At 51.8% G+C, this 19,730-nt stretch overlaps 1 protein-coding gene across 2 annotated transcripts in view; it reads left to right on the forward strand.

Annotated features, from left to right (window-relative positions):
• Positions 1 to 15,404, forward strand: part of SEPTIN8 (septin 8) — a 21,217-nt gene extending 5,813 nt beyond the window's left edge. Inside the window, exons 2-10 of one of the 2 annotated variants that reach the window (XM_049872592.1) lie at positions 6,756 to 6,876; positions 8,179 to 8,374; positions 8,738 to 8,924; positions 9,977 to 10,138; positions 10,747 to 10,843; positions 11,072 to 11,240; positions 11,453 to 11,585; positions 11,729 to 11,919; positions 14,718 to 15,404. In XM_049872592.1, the coding sequence (XP_049728549.1) occupies positions 6,756 to 6,876; positions 8,179 to 8,374; positions 8,738 to 8,924; positions 9,977 to 10,138; positions 10,747 to 10,843; positions 11,072 to 11,240; positions 11,453 to 11,585; positions 11,729 to 11,919; positions 14,718 to 14,721 (1,260 nt within the window). In that variant the 3' untranslated portion in view covers positions 14,722 to 15,404. The other variant, XM_049872584.1, reaches the window with a different exon arrangement.
• The last annotated feature ends 4,326 nt before the right edge of the window (positions 15,405 to 19,730 follow it).

The raw sequence follows: 19,730 nt of genomic DNA on the forward strand, positions 1-19,730 counted from the left end.
AAAGGATATAACCCTGACACACAGCTTTCTTGATTTTAAACCATGTAGTATCCCCTTGTTCTGTTCAAATGACTGCCTCTTGGTCTATGTACAGGTTCCTATGAGCACAATTAAGTGTCCTAGGATTCCCATTCTTCGCAATGTTATCCATAACTTGTTATGATCCACATAGTTGAATGCCTTTGCATAGTCAGTAAAACACAGTGCCTTTAGTTTCTTGGAAACCTGGTCTTGACATGAGAGGTCTGAGACAAACCAACCAAAACCAAACCCGTTGCTGTCGAGTTGATTCCAACTCACGGCAACCCTGTAGGACTGAGTAGAACTGCCCCCTAGGGTTTCCGAGGCTGTAAATCTTTATGGAAGCAGACTGCCACATCTTTCTCTCATAGAGTAGCTGGTGAGTTTCAACTGCAGACCTTTCTATTAGCAGCTAAGCACTTAACCACTGCATCACCAGGGCTCCTTGTGAAACAAACCATCCCAGATTAACAAGCTGTAGCCTGGCTGTCTGTGTGCAGAAAGGGAGGAAAGTGGCTCAGGACGCTGAAGTCTGTTCACAGAGAGAAGGGGGTATTGGGGTGAGGGGAGGTGGGTAGCCCTGGGCTCCTGCAAGTAGTATTGCTCCCAAAGCTCCTTATCTTTTCAGGGTGGGGTGAGGTATGACTAGCCTCGTGAGAGTGAACGGGGGCTTCCCTCCTCGGGCCCAGCTGCCGTCTCTCCATTACCGCTTTGTCTACTACCATGCTGGCATCGTGAAGGTTGATCCCTCCTGTTTGTATCTCCTCCCAAAAGCTATTCTCCGGTTCTCAGGTACCCCTTTGGTTTGGGACATTCTGCCTCCATCTCCCCTCCTGGCCCAGTGTATCGGCATCCTCACCCCCACCCTCTCATACACATCCTTTTGGTTATTTCCCGTAACCTCTGACCTGGGCTTAGTGGCTTGCTGTGGAATCCTGGGACCAGAGCCTAAGCCTTTCCTGGGAAAATTCCTAGGATTCCTTTCTGGGCTCAAGGACAGTTGTGCTTGTGACCACTCTGGCCAGAGGCCCCTACTCTGGCTATTTAAGGCCCAGGCTGCTTGGAGTAGCTGCAGCCAGGGGTAGGGTGGTTTTGTGCCAGGAACATGAGTGGAGAAGACTCCTAGTGGTGCAGTGACTCCTGGGTCCACTGCTCAGCGACTTGATAGGTCCTCCCCCGGTGCTGGAGGTCTCCTGGGGAATGGGCTTCCTGCTTGCCTGAAAGGATGCACAGAGCACAGTGCTGGGCATGGGAGCCCAGGTGGAGAGCAGCATCTGAAATCCATGGCACCAGAGAACTTTGTGGAAGTCCTAGGGCAAGGTGATGGGGTGCCTTTTTGTCCAGGATTCGGGTGCCAAATATACTTTGGTGGGGTAGTCCCTTCATTCCCATCCACCCCAGTGAACAGCCTAGTTTAGGAGAGCTGATCTCAGGAGCCTTTATTCACCCACAGCCTCCCTGGCTCCGTTGGTTCAGACTTCCATCAGATTTCCAATTCCTTCTGGATAAAAGCCTGTTTTTGTTTGGAAACAACCTGTGAGACAGGGTTTCTCCATAAATCCCATTTTGCTTCTTGGTAAAAGGGGCAGCTCCTTTTGGCCGGCGATTAGGGCTGCTACAGAAGGCTCAGACAGAGCATTTCCTGATGAGGAAGAGGGCGCCCTAGTTATTCACTGGGCTGCATAACAAAATGCCCTTCTCCACTTTGTTCTGGATGGCCAGGCCAGGGGGAGTACAGCCGCCTGAGCAGCTATTATTTTGGCTGTTGTCTTTGATGTGCCAAAGAAATGATGACACAGAAGCCTGGGGCCTGTCTCAGGAGCCAAAAACTTGTTAGTGATTAGAGAGGGGGGAATGGCCCTGTGGAGCTTCCCATTGTGTGTGTGCAGAGCTCTGAGCTGCCAACCTGCTCTCTGTCCTGAGGCTTTGAGGACAGTGAGAGGCCCCTGAATGGGCTCCCCAAGGGAGCTGGGTGTGGAAAGGACCAGAAACCTCTCACCAGGGTCTGAGTTAGGTTGTCCAGCCTGGAGGCTTCTCACCCAACCAGTCCTTTGTGGGTCTCCATGCCCTGGAGAACAGTGGTGCATTGTCCTGCTCACTCACCCTCCTCTCCCACCAGACCCAGGGTTGCAGACTGTCAAGCAGTGGGCCAGGTCCAGCCACCAGACATGTTGTGTTGGGTCCTTGTGATATCCTAAATTTGTATTGGTTGCCAAAAATTTAAAATTAGGGGTTTCATATAGAAATCTAGATTTCTGGATTTTCTTGTAAAAATTGGGAGATATGGTAGCACTGGGCTGGCTTTCTTAAAGGTGACTAAAGTCATGGAACTGTGGCCACCGGCTCTGCAGTTCCCCACGGTCCCCAGCTCTCTCTGGGGGACCACACACTGGGCCAAGTCAGTGACTGTCTTTCATCCAGCAGGAAGCAGAGCAATGTGGCTAAAAGTGTGGTCTTTGCCGTCATGCTGTCTCCATTCAGATCCTGGCTTCACGTTCCTGACGGTGTGGACTTGGGCATATTACTTAATATCTGGGTACCTCAGTTGTCTCATCTGTATAATGGAGATTATATTACAGCCTATGTCATAGGGGTGATGGGCAGATTAAATGAGATCAGAGAAGCACAGAGTGAGCACTCCATACATGCTGGTTGTTATTACTTCTCTCCTGGTCCCCTTCCTCCATTTGCATTACCTGCCTGACTTCTGTGGGCATGTGAGTTTAAACTGAATTAAACCAAGCCCCGGAGGTGAGGATCTGGTGTCTTCATATTTTCATTCTCAGCAGCCATCTCAGTGCCTGGCACACAGCAGACATCCAGTGAGTGTGTGTTGAGTGACTAAATGAATGAGTTGGGAGCCTTCTAAGAGTAGGTGAGGCAGTGGTTTGGGGCAGGGGCTTGTCCTGCTCTCAAATCCTGGCTCTGCCCTGGCGAATTCTCTAGGTTCTGTACACCTCAGTTTCCTCACCTGTAAAATGGGGGTAATATGGTGTCTGCCACATAGGGTGAGGAAAGGACTCAACGAGAGGCTGAGTGTGAATCACTTAGCTTAGTTCAGGCACGTGGTGATGCTCGGTGAGATGTTGATATCATCGTTTGTCACCCCTTCCTTCCTCTTGGTTGCAAGTACAGAGACGCTGTACCTTCTACACCTCACCTCCTTGCTCTCCTTGCTTTCTCTGATCCACTGCATCCAGAGTTTCACTTTGGAGACTGAAACAGTAAAGATGCAACTAATATGAAACCCACTCACTAACTTAAGTAATAATATATGACCAGAGGGAAAGAGAAAATCCCAGAGGTAGGACAGGCTCCTCTGTGAGTGGGCTTCAGCCTTGGGCTGATGGTCACAAGCTGATCAGAAGGCCCAGCCTGGGTCACTTGCCCATACCTGAACCAACCATGGGATCATGCGATCATGCTGATTGGCTCAGGACTATTAGGACTCACCCCTGGAGCTGGAGCGGGGGTCTTACCAAATTGCAGGACTGGACTGGTAGCCAGTGAAAAACTTAGGGTCCATTTCTGAGTCAAGTAGTGGTAGCTGAGCAGTACAGGAGATGCTTCTGTGGCTGCTGGCCCTTTCTAGGCTGTGACCCCACTCAGGCTAGCAGAGATGCCTGGGGCGGATGCTCTAGAGAAAGCAGCGTACCTTGGATCACATGTTGTTAGTGCCAAATGTGTGATCAGGGAGCTTGGCATTAGCGGAGGAGTCAGCCCTTAGTGCAACTGGGGAAGTCCGATCTGTCTCCATCCAGGCCAGTGGTCATTCTGCTGAGAGTGTGTGTGCATGTGTGTGTGCGTGTGCACGTACAGGGGTGTATGTGTGCCAAGGACGGGCATTCCCACTGGCCCCTGAGGCTCCTGCGTGGTCGTCACTGCAGGCCTGGGGCCCCTGGAATAACAGTGCAGCCTGGGTTACAACTTAGGGAGACATCCCCATACTCCGCACACTTCCACAGAGAGTGCAGGCTGTGTGAGTAAAGGGCCAGGCAGGGGTTGCTGAGCGTGAGTAGGTGGGCTTCTCTGAGACCCACAAGTGCCGCTCTTGACTTCTGGAGCCTGGAAGTGTAAGAAAGTAGGGAAGACTCAGGAATAGGGTGGCTTCTGTTTCTCTCCTAAGTACTCTGCTGTGTGTGTATGTGCTTGTTTCTCTCCTAAGTACTCTGCTATGTGTGTGTGTGTGCTTGTTTCTCTCCTAAGTACTCTGCTCTGTGTGTGTGTATGTGTGCGTGTGTGGTTTCCAGACACGGTTGACTTGGTGGGTTTTGGCGGCAGACTACAGGATGTTGGATTACATCCTGATTGTGTCACCCTTGGAAGAAAAGGATGAATAAACACATGCCCTTCTCTGCAAGCACACCACGCCTTAAATTTTGGAGATTTTCAGTCTCGCCTGAAAACAAAAAAGCTCTAGACTGACTGTTCTGTCCTCCATTTGATCCTCAAGCTGCCATAAGCAGGTAAACAGAAACTAAATAATAAAGCTCTGTGAAAGATGGGCCAACACGTCTTGATGCTGTAGCAGATGAAGGTGGTGTTCAGTATAAATGGTAATGTTGTCTAGTATGGTGGGCATAGTCATGGAATGCTGGAAAGAATGGAAAACCTGGCACCCCCGCAGCCTGCAGTAAAGCTTACAGAATAGTTAGAGAACCAAGATGCATACAAAGAAGATAACTAATAGTACAGGGAAATGGGACCATTGCCAAGTGAAGGGACTGGAATGTAAGTACTTGAGGGCCAGGTCAGAGCAGGTGCCAGAGTAAAGCAAAGCTTGAGAGACCAGGAAAAGGGCTGAGTTTGAAAAGTGGACCGGGGTGAACCTGCTGGGCTGGAACTGAGCTTTCAGGGGCCCCCAGACTGTGAGGACCTGCAATGCCACGCTAAGGGTTTGGACCTGACCCAGCACATCTATGTTCCATTTATTCCTTTTGACTTGGGCATCAGTGAAAGGAAGCTGCCTTTGGGGACTCTTTGTCCAGTTATGTTTGCAGCCTTAGAGGGACCTAGGTTTGAGTGGGGAGGATGTGACAGCACCCCTGGGAATAGGTGGAGGGGAGACAGGGTCAGCTGTAAGGACAAAGGCTCCACTGAGAGTCACTGGAGAGAACAGGCTTAGGGGTAACCCCAGCTTGTCTGAGGGGCTGGTACAGCTGTCCAGAGAGGCCATATGAGGTCCGGGCTGCCAACACACACACTTGGGAGTCAGAAGTGACTGAGCCTGGGGCACTGGCATGGGGTGGGGACAGGGATTTAAATAGTGGAGAAGAGAAGGTTGGGTTTGAGTGCCAGGCAGCTCTGGTTGGGAGGAAAGAACGGTCAGAGGGGTTTAAGCCGAGACAACTGACTGTGGCCACAGTGAGGTCAGGGAGAGATTAGGTTCTGAGGAGATCCCTCTGCAGGGAGGGAGGAGCCTAGGGCCTGTGGGGTGACTACAGGGCCCTGCTACCTGGCCCCTAGTCCTCTCTGACCACTTTGCCTGTAGCTCCATTGCCTAAGGGGTTACCACTGTCCTAAGCAGTAGCTTCTGGGGCTGTCTTTAGTTAGACCTGTTTCCTTCTTCTGGAGCTGTGGGCAGAATGGCAGGGTGAAGCTCCAAACCCATTGCCCTTTCCTTGCACTTCCTAGCTGGTGGTAAGGAAAGAGGGGCCCAGGAATGGAGGTGGTGTGCTTTTGCCCAGAATGAAGCTGTCTGGGGCCTGCCCTCTAGAGGGGCTAAAACAGGAAAGACTGAGCCTGGGAACCTACCCTTGGAGGGCAGCAGTCCCCCCCCCGCCCGCCCCATTCCCAGGGAAGCCAGAGAAACTGTCCACCCAAACTGGAGTCTGGCCTTGACCCTCTGCTTCAGGGCCTCATGGTTTCTTTTTATAGTGCTGAGGGCCAGCACCAGTGGCCCCAGCCCACTTGGGACCTAATGCCTGCTGCTCTGCTAATGCCAGACCTCTGCATTCTCATCAGGACCCTTTGACTAAACAGCCAGGACTAGAGCAGGGGTGGGAGGGTACATAAGCTAGAGCCTGGGGGTCTCTGGAGAATACCATTGAGGCAGAGGGAGGAGGCCTCAGTCATGATCCCCTTGGAGTTAGTCCCTGAGACCCAGTGCTGAGCTGTCCTTTAGCGGTCGCATGTGTGCACTCCACCCCTGGGTGCGTGAGGAACAGGGGCACACGCAGAGGGTCATGAGTCTGGCCTGGTGGGGGAGGCCCCTCTGGAGGATGTGTGAGGGGGCCACCAGACCCGCCTCTGCTTGAGTCCTGGAAGGAGCAACAGCAGCAGCCTCTCCTCAGAGCTGGTCACAGCCACATACTCACTCTCCAATTCTGGCTGCTTAAAAAGTCTTTATTTAAGATGCAGGGGACCTCCTCCTGAGCAGGGGGAAAGGTGAGCCCTCAGGGGAAGCCGCCATAGGTCTTGGTACCACCTGTTTCAGGAGAAAGATGGGGCCTAGCCCCCGGCATCCCTTGCCAGCCAAGGTGGAGCAGAATCATAGGTGAAACGGCCCATCTCCAAGGTGGTATTCCAGGGTCCTGAGGCCTGTTGGCCTCCCTCTGTGGAAATTTGGCCTGAAATTGGAGCTCTGCTGCACTCACAGGTGTGTCCTGAGATTTGCTCAGAACTCAGACAAGAGGGGGAGGCAAGTTTAACTCTTGACTTGGGTTATGCCTCACCTGACCCGGGCACCTGTTACCCAGTGGGCTCACTGTCTCCCTCTATCTCTTGCCTGGCAGAATGCAGAGCCGGAGTCCCGGAGCCTCTCCCTCGGGGGCCATGTGGGCTTCGACAGCCTTCCCGACCAGCTGGTCAGCAAGTCGGTCACTCAGGGCTTCAGCTTCAACATCCTCTGTGTGGGTGAGTGTCCACACCTGGCTGGGGAGCAGCCTCAGGCAGAGGACAATGATAACCTTCCAGGTGATGGGGGTGCTGCTGCCCTGGCCCCCTGTCAAGCTGCAAGGGGGGAACTTCCCAGGCAGAGTGAAACCTTGGGGTGTCAGAATGAGGGTTTGGCTGGTGTCTCTGCCATGGTCAAGGACAGAATTGGAGCCAAAGCCTGACTCAGTTATCATGAGGATTAAACGGGACTAAACATGTGACAGTACTTTGTAAAATGGGTGTGTATCAGAGAGATTTAGATTAATTTATGCATTCATTCATTTAAAAAACATTTACTCATTCTTACTGTGTGTCTAGGAGTCCTTGGGTGGCACAAATGGCTAAGTGGTGAGCTACTAACTAGAAGGTTGGCAATTTGAATCCACCCAGAGGTGCCTCGGTAGAAAGTCCTGGCAATCTGCTTCCAAAAGATCACCCTATAGAGTACAGTTCTGCTCTGAAACAACGTGGGGTCACCAGGAGTGGGAACTGACTCGACAGCTACTGTGTAGTTTTTTTTTCTTTTACTTTTTAATTGTGCTTTAGGCGAAAGTTTTTTTGTTTTGTTTTTTTAAAAGTTATGTGTCACGAGCCCCATGGTAAGCCAAACTCTGCCCCTTTAAGAGTGGGTAAGAGATCATCACAATATCAGGTAGTAAGGGCTATAGCTTACAGCTGAACAAATGAAGCCCAAAACATGGAGGTTCTGGAAGATTCCATGTACCTCAGTTCCGGGGCTCCCAGAAGGACCTCTGCAGGTGCAATCTGCCAGGCTGTGGGTGCCCCCCAGGGAGCAGCCCATCCTGAACCCCTCCTCCCTTTAATGTTATATGGGGCTGGGGCCATCCAAGGCAGGTGGACTGAGCCACTTGTGACTTCCAACTCTGGCCCCGCTGGCCCCATGACCATCCTGGGCCCAGGAGGAGTGGTGTACAGACAGGCTGTGTGTTAGGTGGCTGGGTACCATTGAGGCCAGCGGAGACCAATGTCCAGTAGCGTTTCCACAGCTGCCGGGCATGGCCTCTTCCTGTTCCCTGAGGAAACAGCTCACATATCCTATGTGCCATGTCTGTGTCCAAGTTCCCTTTGGGCTCTTTCTTCCCCACACTATTTCTGAGGTCACTTGTGGAAGGGATGGCTCCTGGGGGATGGGAACAGGGCGAGACAGAGTGGGAGGTCTGCCCCTCTCTCGTAGTGGGGCTGAGGGAGCCTGAACCCTGGCCAGGGATAGCCCAGGCTCTAGCCTCTGACATCTGGCTCTGCCCTTCTCCTGCTCCCCAGGGGAGACTGGCATTGGCAAATCCACGCTGATGAACACGCTCTTCAACACAACCTTTGAGACCGAGGAAGCCAGTCACCATGAGGAGTGCGTGCGCCTGCGGCCCCAGACCTATGACCTCCAGGAGAGCAACGTGCAGCTCAAGCTGACCATTGTGGACGCTGTGGGCTTCGGAGATCAAATCAATAAGGATGAGAGGCAAGAGGCAGGAGGGGTGGCTCTGGCCGGAAAAACCTCATCCCTGTCCCACCCACGTGGGCTGTAGCCCTGCAACTGCCTGAGTGCCCCTCATTCCATGCCGCCCCCTATGAATAACTGAGCACCACCCTCCATGGGGGCCAGGGGAGTCTCTCAGGGAATACGTGAGGCCCTTTGGTGACTAGCTGACTGGTTATTCTTTGGGGAGGGGATCGGGAGAAGGGGTCAGTTACCTGTACCCAGGTGGGGATCCCCAGACTGAAGGCTAGGGGGCAGCCTAGCTTGGCTCCAGAGCATGGCCTGCCCCCAGCCCCACGTGCCCAGCCCAGCTGCCTGCCTCCTAGGTAATGGATCTGTCTGTAGTTACAGGCCCATTGTTGACTACATCGACGCACAGTTTGAAAACTATCTGCAAGAGGAGCTGAAGATCCGCCGTTCCCTCTTTGATTATCATGACACGAGGATCCACGTTTGCCTCTACTTCATCACGCCCACAGGGCATTCTCTCAAGTCCCTGGACCTGGTGACCATGAAGAAACTGGACAGCAAGGTCTGTGGGCCCATGCCCCACTTGTTTCATGGGCTTTCAGAGTCCTCCACTGGGGTGGGATGCAGTGGCGTGGCTGTCCACTGTGGTCCTCAGGGGCCCTCTCAGTCAGGGGCTTGCAGACAGCCCCTTGGCTTGGTCATCCTTCTGTTTTCTCTTGCATCCGCCCCTGTTGCTCCAGTGGGCCCCCACTGCTCTGGGCTTTTCTTCACAGCCCTGTCCCTGGGGTTTGGCCCTGAGCCCCTTCCTTCCAGCTGAATTGATTTTCCTTCTCTGCCCTGCTGGCTCCAGGCCTCCTTCCCTTTTCCTATAGCCACCTGCGCCTCCACCCTGGCCCTCTCCCCAAAGTGCCCTCATCCCATTTCAGCCTTTGCTCATTTCTCTCTCTCACCTCCTATTTCCTTTGCTTCCTTTACTTCCCCTCTCCTCCCTAGGGAGAGGCTAGGTAAATTGCAGAAGTGGAATGCAAATGGGTATTGGGTATTGGGTATTGAAAGGGCAGAGAAGAGAGGGCAGCTTCAGGGGGAAAACAGGAAGGGTTGGGGTCCTGGCGGGCGCATGACGCCACAGTCACCCGTCGGTTCTCACGTGACTGCCTTTCCCATCTCAGGAGTTAATTTTTGCTGTGAAAAATTGAATAATCTTGGCCTAGGAGATTTTGAGGTCTTCCTGTGGCCACTGCTGATAGCCTCATCTTACCTGCTTAGTGGGGAGTTCAATTCCCCTGCCGCTGCTTCTGCCTAGCCCTAGTCAGTTGAGACCTGCAGAGCACTCTAGGTTGAAGCTTGGTATGCCCAAGGGGACTAATTTTGAGACTGGTTAGTGGTTTGGGGAAATCTGGGGCTGTAAGGAAGCACTGCAGCTGATTGTTACAACCCACCAGAATGGCCACAGGTGGCTGGGTTAGGGCCGGAGTGACCCCGGGGAGCAGCTCTGTCTCTCTGGCTTCCTCCCCTTTTGCCCAGGGATGTGCCTGGGAAGGCTGTCCACAGTCAGGACACAGGCTTTGGTCAAAATAGCTAACTAACTTGGCTGCCATCTCTCCCTGATCCCAGGTGAACATTATCCCCATCATCGCCAAGGCTGACACCATCTCCAAGAGTGAGCTCCACAAGTTCAAGATCAAGATCATGGGCGAGCTGGTCAGCAATGGGGTCCAGATCTACCAGTTTCCCACTGATGATGAGGCTGTTGCAGAGATAAACGCAGTCATGAATGTGAGCATTGGGCAAAGGCCTTAGGGCTCTGGAGCCAGAGGACTGGGGGCCAGCACAGATCTCAGACACAGCCCCAAGAGGCTCTTGTTCTCCATGATCCCAGCCTTAGCATCTCCAGGACAGATAATGGGCATCTGGGAGCTGGCCAGTCCTGCATCTTGTGGCCAGGGATGGGAGGAACTGGGTATTGGGCCTGTACTGAGGCTTTCCAAGGTTTGAGTTTCACAAGATTTGGACCCAGGTGGGGAGCTGGAACTACAGGAGTGAGCAGGCATGCTGCTAGGGTTTGGGAACTGGGATGGGAGGTAGGCCCACAGGTCCTTCAAGGAACTTTTGATGGCCCCTGGGGAGCTCAAGGGCTGAAAGAATGCCCAGAGTGTGGGGAACACCAGGAAGGGAGGCTGAGGGTTCAGCCCACTCCCCTATTTGGAGTTTCCAGGACACTTCTCCAAAAGAGAGCCAGGAAATGAGCACCTGGCTTTGGAACCTTGGCTCAGGTTTGGGCAGCCCCAGGTCAGCCCCTCCCCAGGCCCAGGGGCAGTGAAGAGAGTCTATCCATTAGCCTGTGTGTCAGCTTAGCGATCACAAATTCTTGGGCGCTTTTCCAGGCACACCTGCCCTTTGCTGTAGTGGGCAGCACCGAGGAGGTGAAGGTGGGGAACAAGCTGGTCCGAGCACGGCAGTACCCTTGGGGAGTAGTCCAGGGTGAGTGTGGTAGGGCCAGTGCGTCCCCAGCTGGGGGCCCTGAGCTTAGTCCTCTGTCCTGCCTTGCACCCCTCCTCTGCAAGCCTGCCTCTAGCACCCTGTCCTGGGCCCCGCCCTCCCCATGTGCCTGCCCTGACTCTGTGGAGTCTGCCTGTAGTACCTTGGGTCCTGCCCTCCCCATGCCCATCTGTGTGCCAGCCTGACGCCCCATGTACCCTGTGCTCTCAGTGGAGAACGAGAATCACTGTGACTTTGTGAAGCTTCGGGAGATGCTGATTCGGGTGAACATGGAAGACCTCCGTGAGCAGACCCACAGTCGGCACTACGAGCTCTACCGACGCTGCAAATTGGAAGAGATGGGCTTCCAAGACAGCGATGGTGACAGCCAGCCCTTCAGGTGACCACCTGTGCAAGGAGTGAGCCCACCTCCAAGGCCACAGCCAGGCTTGCCATTCTGGCATCTGTCTTCCGGGGCCTGATGAGCAGGAGGCTGCCGATACCCCAGCATCCTCCCACCCCCAGGGCCCTCATGCTTCTGCTTCCCTGGCTCTGCCCCTGCCCCTTCCCTCCATAACCCGACCCTGGCCTCTCCTCCCTGGGTCCCCACAGCCTACAGGAGACATATGAGGCCAAGAGGAAGGAGTTCCTGAGTGAGCTGCAGAGGAAGGAGGAAGAGATGAGGCAGATGTTCGTCAACAAAGTGAAGGAGACGGAGCTGGAGTTGAAGGAGAAGGAAAGGGAGGTGTGTGCAGGGCCTGGGGTGGTGGTGAAGAGACAAACGATGGGTCAGGTGAGGGAGGGCAGGGCCTAGCTGGGAGGTGGGGGACGGCGGGGTGCCATCCCTGCCCACGCTGAAGTCTTGGCTCCCCAACCTTTGACTCCCAGCTTCATGAGAAGTTTGAGCACCTGAAGCGGGTCCACCAGGAGGAGAAGCGCAAGGTGGAGGAGAAGCGGCGGGAGCTGGAGGAGGAGACCAATGCGTTCAATCGCAGAAAGGCAGCTGTGGAGGCTCTGCAGTCGCAGGCCTTTCATGCCACCTCACAGCAGCCTCTGAGGAAGGACAAAGACAAGAAGAAGTAGGTGCTGGGCTCCCTCCCCTGCGCCTCCTCCTTTCTCCTGCTCTTTTGCTCTTACTCTCCCCCACTCTGTTGCTTGTTTACCATCGAGCTCGCTCTCATTTTCACGTGCCCTTCCACCTCTTTCTTGCTCACCTTTTTCTTTCTTTCACTGGTGACCTCGGTATCTCAGGACCTGGACCCCTCCGTCTTTATGTTCACATTCTCTCTTGCACTTGTGGCCTTGCTCTCTCTCTTCCCCTTGCTCTCTCTCTCACTCATTTGTTTTCCTGTAGCCCCCTCAGCTGCTGGGGACTGTACACTGCAGCGTAGTGAAGGCCGGCTCTCACAAGGAGGGAGAGGCTGTGGCTGTAGGGAGCTAGGGGAAGGCCTTTCAGGCCACGAGAGGGACAGGGCCTGGGAACGTCAGCCTTTCCAGCGGGATTCCAAATGCTTCTGTGGTTTCCGCTTGGACAGCTGCAGGTATCCCCCATGTGGTCTCTGAGGCCGTGGGTGTGGGCTGGCACGGATTGGCTACCATGTGGTGACTGAGGACAGCAGAGACTTGAGCCCAGCCAGTGCTGACCTCCTGGACACATGATCACCACCCAGCTGTTCTGAAGGGCACCTGTTGCTGAAGGAAAGACAAGCTCTCAGTAGGGGCTCTGTGGGTCCTACTAGAGAAGAGGGCTGCCCCTAAAGTAAAAGTTGGAGTTATTTCTCTGGAGAGTGGACTCTGGGGAATGGCAAGGAGGCTATTCCTGACCTCAAGGAGTATAGTCAACTTGTTGATCAGGTGGAGGCAACCCTGAGTCACTTCTCCTTGGCGTTTTTAATCGCCAAAAGCATGTTTTCACATGCTTAGCTGGAGTCCAGATGCCCCAGCTCCCAGGGATCTTCCCCTCCCACCCTGCTTTCTTTGGTGTCCTAAACCACACCACACTGTGGGGATCTCCTCCACCCCTACTTCTCCCTGTCCCTGGCCTGTACCAGGTACCTTCCTTCTCATGCCAACCCAGGAACTAAGTGGTGTACCCATCCTGGCCTCACTCTTGGCCTCCATGGAATCCGGTTTCCTCTTGGAATGTTTGGGAATGTGTATATCCAGGCCCTTCCTTCCTTGGTGGCAGTGGAACCTAGTGGTTAGGGCCATGAAATACAGAGCTAGTTGTGGCCCTAGGCTGCTGCCTCTGGCATCTGCCTCCCTGCTCTCCATATATACATTCTCTAACATTGTGCATGTGAACATACACACACATGCATACACACAGTCTTATTTATTCTTTCTCTGTAATGGCAGAATGGTTAAGAGCTCAGGCTGCAGTTTGAATCCACCAGCCGCTCCTTGGAGATGCTATGGGGCAGTTCTACTCTGTCCTGTAGGGTTGCTGTGAGCTGGAATTGACTCGACAGCACACAACAACAACAGTTCATCACATACACAGACCCAGGCACACACTTAATCCTCCGTACGCACATACATAGAGGCACAGATACATACGAAGGGGAAGAAACTTAAAGGGCTCCTCACTGGGGGAGGTTAGGGGCACAGAACCAGGCGTTTAGGATTTGTGTGCAAATTCTCATTCCTAAGGCCTATCCTCTGCTGCTTCTTTCTATAGTTTCCCCACTCCTACTGGAAACCCTGGTGGCATAGTGGTTAAGAGCTATGGCTGCTAACCAAAAGGTTAGCAGTTCAAACCCACCAGGTGCTCCTTGGAAACCCTATGGGGCAGTTCTGTTCTGTCCTATGGGGTCACTATGAGTCAGAGTCAATTCGACGGCCAACGAGTTGGGTTTTTTTTTGCTGCCCCACGACTCCATCCCCCCACTGGCACAGCTGAGACAGATGTGCCCTTGCCTGTCCCCAGGGAGAACCCCAGCCCCACATTCCTCTCAGCCATACAGATTTCCCCTATGCTTTGCATTTACTTTCATCCCTGCTCACACGTCCAGCTCTTGGCTTGGTGAGTGTGGGAGCTCTGTTGAGTTGGGACCTGTGTGGGTTTCAAGCTGGCGGCTCAGAAATCCTGCTTCTCCTGGGAGGTCCTGGGGATCTGTGATTCAAAACAACCTTGCCCTATTCCCTGCCAGCTTGGCTCAGGTCCCCTTGTTAAAGGAAAGACAAGTAGGTTCCCTAGGAAATAAACTGTGGAGAAACCACTCAGAAACCAAAGACAGGGACCTAGGGTGAGGTCAGTGTCTGAGAGCCAGTGAGGGTTGGGTGTAAGCTGGCACAAGTACCTGGAGGCCCCATACTGGCCCTGCTGGACCACACTGGCATGCCTCTCAGGGTTGCAGGGCTGGTCACTGGTATCTGGTCTCCCTGCTTTTCCCATGTGGCCGGGGCTCCTTGGTATGTTTTCCAGGCCTGGGCCTAGAAAACAGGTCTTTTCTGTTTGCTGGACATGGTAGAAAGCTTCAGTCAGTTTGGCCTCTGAGAGAGAGGTCTGTTATCCATGCTGCCTTTGCAGAGGCCAGGAGTGGGGAAGGTGGGGTGGCAGGGAGCACCCATTTCTCCTGTCCTGGTCAGGGGAATGGGGAGTGCATTTCATGACCATTGAGTTGAATGGCTTTGATAGGTTATACTTGTTCTTCAAATTTTAATCTGTTTTTGCAAAATTACTTCCCAACCAGATCTTGACCCTCAGCCTGGGACGCCACAAACTGAAGCGAGGTCTCTGGTTTGCCCGTCACAAATGCCAAACTGACTGCCCTTTCCCAGTGTCCACCTTGCTGTCTTTTGCTTCTGTTTGATTTGGTCTGCGTATCTTTTAATGTGCCTGTTTTTGTTTGTTTGTTTTATTTTTATTTTTCAGTTAACGCACGCACAGACTTACAGGTCAAGAGTGGACTTTAGACTTTCATGTGTTAAGTTGCTTGAGTTACACCTTGTGACCCTTCACCCATAACATGGTGTGAGGACGGACTGGGAGCCGGTACAGACTCCAGTGTTTACAGCCTTGCTTTACCCCACCCGACCCCCAGCCCCAGGCTGCCCCTGGGCCTGGTGGGCCACCCCTCTCTATGCAAACATGTAAAAGCCATGAATGATGGAATCCAAAACTGACGAGGTTTATTTTTTTCAGAGCCAGTGGCTGGTCTTCCATTTACAGTGTCACTATCCCTTGACGGAGCAGTCATGTGCCACTCTAGCGAAGGCCCCAGCCTGCGATGCCAGGCCTAATTGTTCTGCGTCGAGATGGCAGCTCGTGGGGTGCCTTAGGTGCGGCCACATGTTCTGGTATACATGCTGCAAAATTCACCCAACTTCCCTTTGTTTTAATTTTTCTAACCTAGAGCTTAATTTCAATAATAACTTTTAAAACACTCCCAAATTTTTATTTTGGCATGAGCATAAAGAAAAATAATACCCTCTCCCATTATTTTCATAAGTAACACAGATTCCCTGATTTTTAAAAACTAAAAATTTCTCTAAACCTTTCTTATGTATGAAGTACCCGTACATATAGGGAGAGGTGGGCAATAAACTTCCTGTAATGACAGTGTTTGGAATTTCTTTACCGATGAAAGTGGACCATGAACAAGACTATGTCCAGTGTTCTTACTGTGAATGTAAATGGAACAGCAGCCCAAAGCCGCTGTCTGTGTGGCCCAGAGGTGCTACCTGTAAACACGGACCAACGCCATGTCTGTGTGTTATGTGTTTGACTCCAATTAAGACCCCAAACCAACCCTGCATATTTCACGTGCAGAGAACACTCAGAAGGTTTTTATTCCAAGGTCATCGTTTCCTTTTTCCTGGCTGAGTCACAGGGCAAAGATCTGAAAGTGTCTGGTGTATGTGGACAGCTGAAGAAAAAAAACAGCAGCAAAAGTGCTTTCCCCCTTCCGCTGCCCTCTAAAAGGGAACATTTTAAGAAAGTACTAGCAGCATTGATTTGTTTTTGTTCCTGTTGGTTTGCCAGCCATTGGGAATATGAGGGCTGAAAATATGGCCTGGTAAAATGGGAGAGGAAAACGAATAGAAGGAAGGCATTCGTTTAATGTTGATGAAGCACTGGGGGCTACTCGGAGTCAGGCACTGCCCCTACCCTTGGGGAGTGCAGAGTCTAGTGCACTTCCTCGCGGGAAGCCTTAGGAAGCTGTGCTGATTTATTTTTGGGGCAGGTAGCTCGTTTTCTCATGCCCTCTGTCTTCTCTCCACGACCGTCTTCCCCTTGCTGCCTTGGCCTGCTTTATTGATTTCCACGACCAAGTACTGGCTTCCTCCTGCCCTTCTGAGATGGTGTTCCACTCAGAGTGGGGCCGAGTGGTGAGCTGTGCGTGCCCACTGAGCTGCTGCCAGAGGAGTGGCTCTGCGTGCCAGGCTAGAGCAGGTCCTGTTAATGCAGAAAGTGAAAATTCTCCAAGTGTTATGCCATGACCAGGGACGGATCCAGGTTTCGTGGGGCTAGAAGCTTGTACAATTTGGGAAGCGTTCTTTAAGAAAAGGAATATAAATATAAAATTAGGTACAAGGCCTTGGAAGGGGCCCTGAGGATTAAGCCTCATTTGCTTCACAGTCATGACTGAAAACTGATGTTTTAGTGTCACCATCTAAAAATGTAAATCAGCGTATTTAAGGCAGGTATAAAGAGCCCTGCAGTGCAACGGTTAAATAAGCACTTGGCTGCTAACCGACTAGCTGCCCTGCATGAGAAAGATGTGGCAATCTGCTTCTGTAAAGATTACGGCCTAGGAAACCCTATGGGGCAGTTCTACTCTGTCCTGTAGGGTCACTATGAGTTGGAATTGATTTGACAGCACACAACAAGGCAGATACTGACTGAGAGTGGCTTGCCTTCAGGGTAATTATGTCTTTAAGTGTATTCACTTGGGTCAAAATGTGACTTTTAAGATAGCCTCTCTCAGCTAATGTATTTATGCAGATGAGGCTCAATGATCAGCAGGTCCACTGGTCATATAAGAGGGCCAACCAGAGGGCTGGCTCTGGGGTGGCAGGTTCTGCTGCCTGCCCATCACCACCTGCAGGCTGCACCCAGGCATACTGGAAGGCTGTAATTGTGCCTGGTTGCCTGCCTTTGGGCCCAAGGCTTCTCAGCATCTCTGGGGAGACCTGTCAGGCTAGCATTTTGTGAGAACTGAGCTGCCCTCCATGGGCCCATCAGCTTCTGCGAGCCTCACCGCGCTTCTCTCCCCCTGCTGTGTATGTTTGGAATTTTATCATCTTTAGCTGAGACCAAATTAATCCTTGGTGCCGCCTAAGGTGAGCTTAAGGCTTGCTATTATTTAAAAAGCTACACCTCATGGAATGTGACCCCTGGCTGCAGGGTCTGATTTAGCCCCCCACTTCTCTTTCTCATTGGAAACCCTGGTGGAGTAGTGATTAAGTGCTAGGGCTGCTAACCAAAAGGTCAGCAGTTCGAATCCACCAGGTGCTCCTTGGAAACTCTATGGGGCAGTTCTACTCTGTCCTGTAGGTTCGCTATGAGTCGGAATCAACGGCACTGGGTTTGGTGGGTCTCTTTCTCATTAACATCTATTGGCATTATTAGGACTGTCATGTGGGATCATGTTGACATTTACTGTCATGTCTTTCATTAACCGTGTTGGTTTTGGGTAGAATCACCATGTAACTTATTGTCCAAACTGGAGCATTTTTCAGAGTGACTATTAGTAATTATGTCAGGTCAACAGGTATAACCTGGAACCCTCCCAGGCACACTAGGATGTATGGCCATCCTAGTTACGAGTGGCCTGAGTCTAGGTGGTTTGTAATTGTGCACACTGATCACATATGTTTGTGTGTGTAAACACGTGGGTTTCCTGTTAATTGGGGTTCATATTACTGGATAAGAGGTCCGAGGAAAGCGTGGCTCGCTAGTCTGTTACATTAACTTGCTTTTCTAAAACTGCTTCATTCGTTAATTCATTTACTCCTTCATTCATTGTTTTTGTTCCTTTCCATTCACTTTGTACTCATTTTTTTTTTTCATTAAATTTTGCATTTATTTTGAGTTTTCGTGGTGTCTTTTTTGGGCTTTTCTGATTTAACAAGGTCCCTGTGCCTATTAATCTGCTATAACTGGTAAAATACAACTTGTCTTTCCTGTGAACTTTGTGGGGGCTAATCAAATCAACTTCTACAGGAATTGTTTTAATAATGAATTCTGCTATGGGCATCTATGAGGGGCTCTTGGGTAGGTGTGGGATGGAAAAAGAGTCACAGGAAAAAGAAAATGCCGCTTCTGGTTCCTGCATCTTTATTGGGTGACTGAGTGCTGTGCAGTACATGACAGAAGGCGCACCCTGCCCTTGAGGACTTTCCATCCTTGTCTCAGAGGCTTGGCATAGAACAGCTAATATTAGAATGCTTATCATGTGCCTGGCATTGCTCTAAAGTGCATTACATACACCCACTCCTCTAATGCTCATAATAATCTTGTGATTAGGTGCCATTATCCTCCGCATTTTATAGGTGAGGCACAGAGAGGTTAAATAATTACCTAAGGTTACACGGCTACTAACTGGAGGGGTTGAGATTTGAACCTAGGAAGCCTGTACCTATAATTCCTGAGCTCAGCTGCTCCTTGGCACCCCAATGGCATGATGAAAGAACAGAGACAATGTGGTCAGTGTTAAAGTGTGCAGTCTGACAGTATGGGCTGGTGGACTGAAGATGGTGTTAAAGAGGTAGGATGTCTTGGTGGGCAGGCAGATTGAGGAAGGGCAGACTGGTGGTCGAAGGAAGTGACAACAAGCTCAGGGATTCATTTGTTGAGGACCTTTCTCTTTTGGGCACTAGTCTAGACTCTGGGAAGGCAAAAACGAGAACACAGGTTCTGAGGTCGGAGTGCTGACGTCCCTAATGAAGGTGTAGCTCAGCTCTGCGTATGGGAAGGCAGACAGCAGAGAAGCAAAGTCTTCACCAAGCCCTGAGGACAGGGACTCCAAGAATCCAAAAGGAGAAGGGCCTCCTTGGTGGAAGGAACAGTACTCGACTCTGCTCACCCATTTTGGGGGAAGTGCTGTTTGGGCAAGTTACTCACCTACCCCGTACCTCCCTTCACAGCCCGTCTGCCTTTCCTGCTGCAGTAGCATCTGCCTCTGAGCATTCTCCTACCTCCATGTCTTGCAGCCACAGTACTTCACCAACCCCTGCCCTTCTGTAGGGGGAAACAAAAGGAAGATGGATTGTGTCCATATATTTACCCCCCAACAATGACCCCCAATCTCTGAGCTGAGGTGGCTTTTGACTTTCTAATCTCATAAAAATATGCCAGAACTGCCAAGAAAGGAGAGGACCAGTGGTGAAAGTGCAGTTAGAGGGGGTAGGATGGGACCTGGGGCTGCGAGGCAAACTTCAACAGTGCACAGGATTTTTTCATTTTTAACTCTACTGGTGCTTTGGCATTTAGAGAAGTTAGCTTCCCAAGAGAAGAGTTACATTGTTCACAGGTAGGTGGAGCAACCTCAGGCTGTCCTTTACTCCAGGAGTGGGGCCTCACAGGTCTACTTTCTCCTTTCTCCAAGAGAGTGAGAGTTGGATCAGCTTTGGGAACAGGCTGTGCTTATACCTAGAGTTACCTGGTTAAGAGGTCCAGATGCCTGCCAGCAGCTCCCCAAAGTCCGAGACAGCCTGAACTGGTGTGGGCCCTCAGGATAAGTCCCTGGACGGTTAGCTCACTGCCCATACACAGTGGAAGGGATGAGACAGAGGACAGTTACGGCCTCCATGGAACTACAGCACCAACAGGATGCTGCCCCCGCAGCATCTCCATCTGTAAAATGAGTGCTGAACAAGAGGACTGTGATTAGTGTAACCCAGGAGGTGATCTTCAAGTACATCTGGCTCTAGCAAGTCTAAA

This window comes from Elephas maximus, chromosome 2 (genome assembly GCF_024166365.1).
Source record: "Elephas maximus indicus isolate mEleMax1 chromosome 2, mEleMax1 primary haplotype, whole genome shotgun sequence".
NCBI lineage: Eukaryota > Metazoa > Chordata > Mammalia > Proboscidea > Elephantidae > Elephas > Elephas maximus.